The 4096-nt window shown below is 30.3% G+C and overlaps 1 protein-coding gene across 1 annotated transcript; it reads right to left on the bottom strand.

Annotated features, from left to right (window-relative positions):
- Window positions 1-232: 232 nt before the first annotated feature.
- On the bottom strand, window positions 233-3875 carry LOC132953610 (uncharacterized). Its single transcript, XM_061025987.1, has 4 exons — window positions 3743-3875; window positions 3068-3219; window positions 1210-1504; window positions 233-402 (listed from the first exon to the last, which is right to left on the bottom strand). The coding sequence occupies exons 1-4, from the start codon at window positions 3858-3860 to the stop codon at window positions 233-235; spliced, it is 735 nt and encodes a 244-aa protein (XP_060881970.1). The 5' UTR covers window positions 3861-3875.
- Between the last annotated feature and the right edge of the window lie 221 nt (window positions 3876-4096).

Here is a 4096-nt window from a genome sequence, read left to right as displayed (position 1 = left end):
TCTTATCTATGCACCATTCAATAAAAAATATATATCCAATACAAATGCAGCAGACAATTAATTTTTTGTTATATTTTATTTAAATGTGTAATAAAATGTTTTTATTTTTAAGTTGAATAATATGCATATTATAATGATATTAAGTACAGAGGTAATATATATATATATATCATAAAACTATAATATATTTATTAAATTAAATTAAATTAAGATTTATAATAATAAAATAATATTAAACATAATGCAAATAATAATTAGGGAAGAAAAACCAAGAAGGATGACGATATTTTTCTGTGGTTGCACTTGTTGTAGTTGTAATAGGACTTTGGGTGGTAGTCGTTGTTGATGGCTGACTGGTCATTGTTGATGGCCAACTGGTCGTTGTTGATGGACGACTAGTAACTGAAAATTCTGGGTATTTTGTACCATTGTAAAATATTTTGGCCTTTCTACCTAACAAATATATGTACAAAGACCCATCAGGCCAATATCGATATCCCTCAGGGATGACTGGTAGTTCATCCTTTGCCAGAAGATTCGATGATATCGAAATATTATATTATATTATAATATTTCGAAATGATACTTACCTACCATTTTATATTTTATTCGTAAGTTCTATAAAAATGTTGAACCAGTTTAATCATAATAACGTTACTGATGATGTTAAAAAATATATGAAAAGAGCTTTTATTTGTGCACCATTCAATAAAACAGAAAATATCTAATACAAATGCAGCTGCCAATTAATTTTTTGTTATATTTTATTTAATTGTGTAAAAAAATTTTTTATTTTTAAGTTGAATAATATGCATATTATGATGATATTAAGTACATAGGTATAACATAGATAAATACAGAGGTAATATATATATCATAAAACTATAAAAAATTTATTAAATTAAATTAAATTAAGATCTTGGTATTATTTTTGATACTAGACCATCATGTAACTTATAGGAATAAGAAATTAAAAAAAAAAATTCTGTTAGGGAACTGTATTAATTATAATAATAAAATAATATTAAATATAATGTAAATAATAATAAGGGAAAAAAAACCAAGAAGGATGACGATATTTTTCTGTGGTCGTAATTTTTGTAGTTGTAGTGGGACTTTGGGTGGTAGTTGTAGTTGATGGCTGACTGGCCATTGTTGATGGCCAACTGGTCGTGGTTGATGGCCGACTGGTCGTTGTTGATGGCTGACTGGTCGTTGTTGATGGACGACTGGTGGTAGTAGTTGGACGATTAATAACAAGAAATTCCGGCTTTTTTGTATTAGTGTAGAATATTTTTGCCTTTCTTCCTAATAAATAGATGTACAATGACCCGTCGGGCCAATATCGATGTCCCTCGGGGATGATTGGCAGTAAATCTCGTGCTAAAAGATCCGATAGTCCATTGCACTGGCTTACATTAAATTCTTCTCCTATTACCGGCTTGCTAATCACCATCCGGATTATTCTAATCTTCCTATCGTCTTCATCGTACACATCGTACAACTGTGGGCAGAACGGAAAAAGACAGAGATAGAGAGAAAGAAAATTAATTAAGGCCCTGCAAATGTGTCATTTTTAAGGAGTTGTGTTTAGGCAATTTTTTCTCTCCTGCGATTACTGATCGTCTTTGCGTGTGTAGTAAATGATCATTAGTGTGTGTATACTCCTCTACCATCACCCGCGACACGCATCAATTTACAATTCATTGTTATTTCTTATCTGGTTTATGGTCGCACGCACACACATGCACAAGTCATTAAAAGTCATTAGAAAATCAATTTATGGACGTGAATTAGCCGTTGCGTAGCCTAACCAAAATTAAGGTACTTCTAGTGGTTTGATTTAAAAAATGTAAAGATGTTTGTGTTGGTAAACAAATTCTTGACGAGAATAAATATTTTACATTTTATAAATTTATAAATTTTGAATATTGAATATATATATATATATGTACACTGAAATCCATCCACAATCTCCATTTACAAACGTCGATGACGTTGTGTTTTAGACCTATAGAATTCACAGTAAGATTACCGAGGATAGTTGTTGGATTGGTGTTGGTTGTGTGTGTATTAGATATTATATTTAACATCATAAATTATATTTATTCGATATAAAAAAAATATATAATATGTGAATCATCAAACCGTTTAATATTATTTATTCATTTATTTATTTATTTATCATGACAATCAATATTACCGTTGAGAAGCTTATATGAGAAAAATAAATTTAATAGTAAACGACGCTGTTCAAGTGTTTTAAGAGAAAGATACGTTAGAATTGAGGCGTACGAAGAATGCGTATAGGTATGAAACATTTAAAAGATAGGAAACCTAAACATTTTAATTGGATATTCTCAATTTTATAAATATTAACAGATGTGTATGGAGACAAAATAATCGAACCATATTCACAGATGGAACGTACCAACCAATATTATATGGATTTTATAGCTAAAGTTTCATCGACATATGCACAATTTAGACGAATAAAGCCAAAGATTTTATTTGATCTGAACACAATGTCGTTGATATGACATCAAAATTTCAGTTTAAGATCGAAAAGTCCAACGTCCAAGATCTTTAATAGGTCCCATATTACGATGTAGCGTAACAGCATTTAGGTTGTAATCAAAATTTGAGAGTACTCGCGTTCTTAAATTTGATGAAAGTGTATCTGTAGAACACGAGGTCCTCAATAATTTTACTAGGTACCTATGCAAAATTATAAGTTGAGGAGGGTGTGTCATATAGTTATTGTTTATATAGTTAGACCTATTATTATTCTTTTTTAATTATTACAATAACCTATTCCTTGATAATGAATTTTTTTGTATAATGATCTAAGTACACATATAATAAGTATCAATTATATCACCAACCACCTGCGTAAAAACTAAAAACCTATAATAAGTATGTCGTATGTATATAAGAATGATCTTTAATCACATGTGTCTCCCTCTCACCTCAGGCACTGGATGAATAATCAAAATTGTTGCACGAGTTCACCTACTATAATAATATACAATATAAAATAACACGTAGGTAAACATAGAATACTTACGGCACATCTGTGTGATCGTGTTTTGGTTTTATTTTGCATTGACTCTGCAGTATGTTCCATTAGTGATATATATTGCCAGCCCATTTCAGATTCGTCTTTATTGGTCGGCCTGTCATGTTTCGACAAACACTCAAACATGAAGTGGTCCATATCTGATAGTGGCACAGAGAATAACAGAACAAAATAAACATGAGTATGATAAATGTTTTTGATCGGAATATTTTTTGTTAGCACAAGAAATATTTAGTGTTATTTTGATCAGCACGTTTGCGTGAGTTTTTACACCCGTTATTTTGTACAATAGTTATAAATTATAATACCTACATTTATACTCTAATATATATTATGTACCTAATATTAATATAGTAGGTACACCTATAGGAATATGTGAGCAAAGCGCAAGTTAATTTCATAATGTTATTATACAAACATACTATTGATTATAGAATATCGATAATTTTAATACAGTTAACTTTTCTATTTTTCTTTTTATAGAGCTTTACTGTTTTACTCCGTTTTTAGACTATTTCAGTATATACAAGTAATACACATACTTATACATTATAATGTACGATATATGCTCATAGTTTTAGCTGTATAGAGCTTTACTGTAACCACAGGTGCAGCGCACCCGTCCCTCCCCCCTACTGTGTAATAATGATTCGTTATACGTACTCCGCGTGTTGTCGCAATGTCCGTGTCCAGAAGATCTCTCGGGACGCTCCAACCACAAATGGAACAATGGAGCAGTGCTTAGGAGACTTTCGTTTCCCATATAGGCACATCCGTACATCAGCGACTTAGTTTGTATAGTCTCTAACTCAAATTTTGCCTTTTTTCCAAATGGAGGACATACACTGAGACTACCCAGAGCTGAAACACACAGTATTAGGTATAACATTATTACATTATAAGCATATTATACTGTTTGTAGTACCTATTAAAAATATTGTGAACTATAAAAAAAATATGTTTAATAATATTTATTATTTTTATATAGTTTTTATTTAAAATTTAAATTTAAGTGAA

The sequence above is a fragment of the Metopolophium dirhodum genome, chromosome 1, assembly GCF_019925205.1.
Source record: "Metopolophium dirhodum isolate CAU chromosome 1, ASM1992520v1, whole genome shotgun sequence".
Lineage (NCBI taxonomy): Eukaryota > Metazoa > Arthropoda > Insecta > Hemiptera > Aphididae > Metopolophium > Metopolophium dirhodum.
Note: the sequence above shows the minus strand (reverse complement) of the source record. Positions and strands in the feature narration are given on the sequence as shown.

Coding starts and splice junctions, on each gene's coding strand:
- LOC132953610 (XM_061025987.1), bottom strand. CDS start 3,860: ATGTACGGATGTGCCTATATGGGAAACGAAAGTCTCCTAAGCACTGCT. Junction 3,220..3,742: donor ACATTGCGACAACACGCGGA/GTACGTATAACG, acceptor TGCCACTATCAG/ATATGGACCACTTCATGTTT. Junction 403..1,209: donor TCGTCCATCAACAACGACCA/GTCAGCCATCAA, acceptor CAGAATTTTCAG/TTACTAGTCGTCCATCAACA.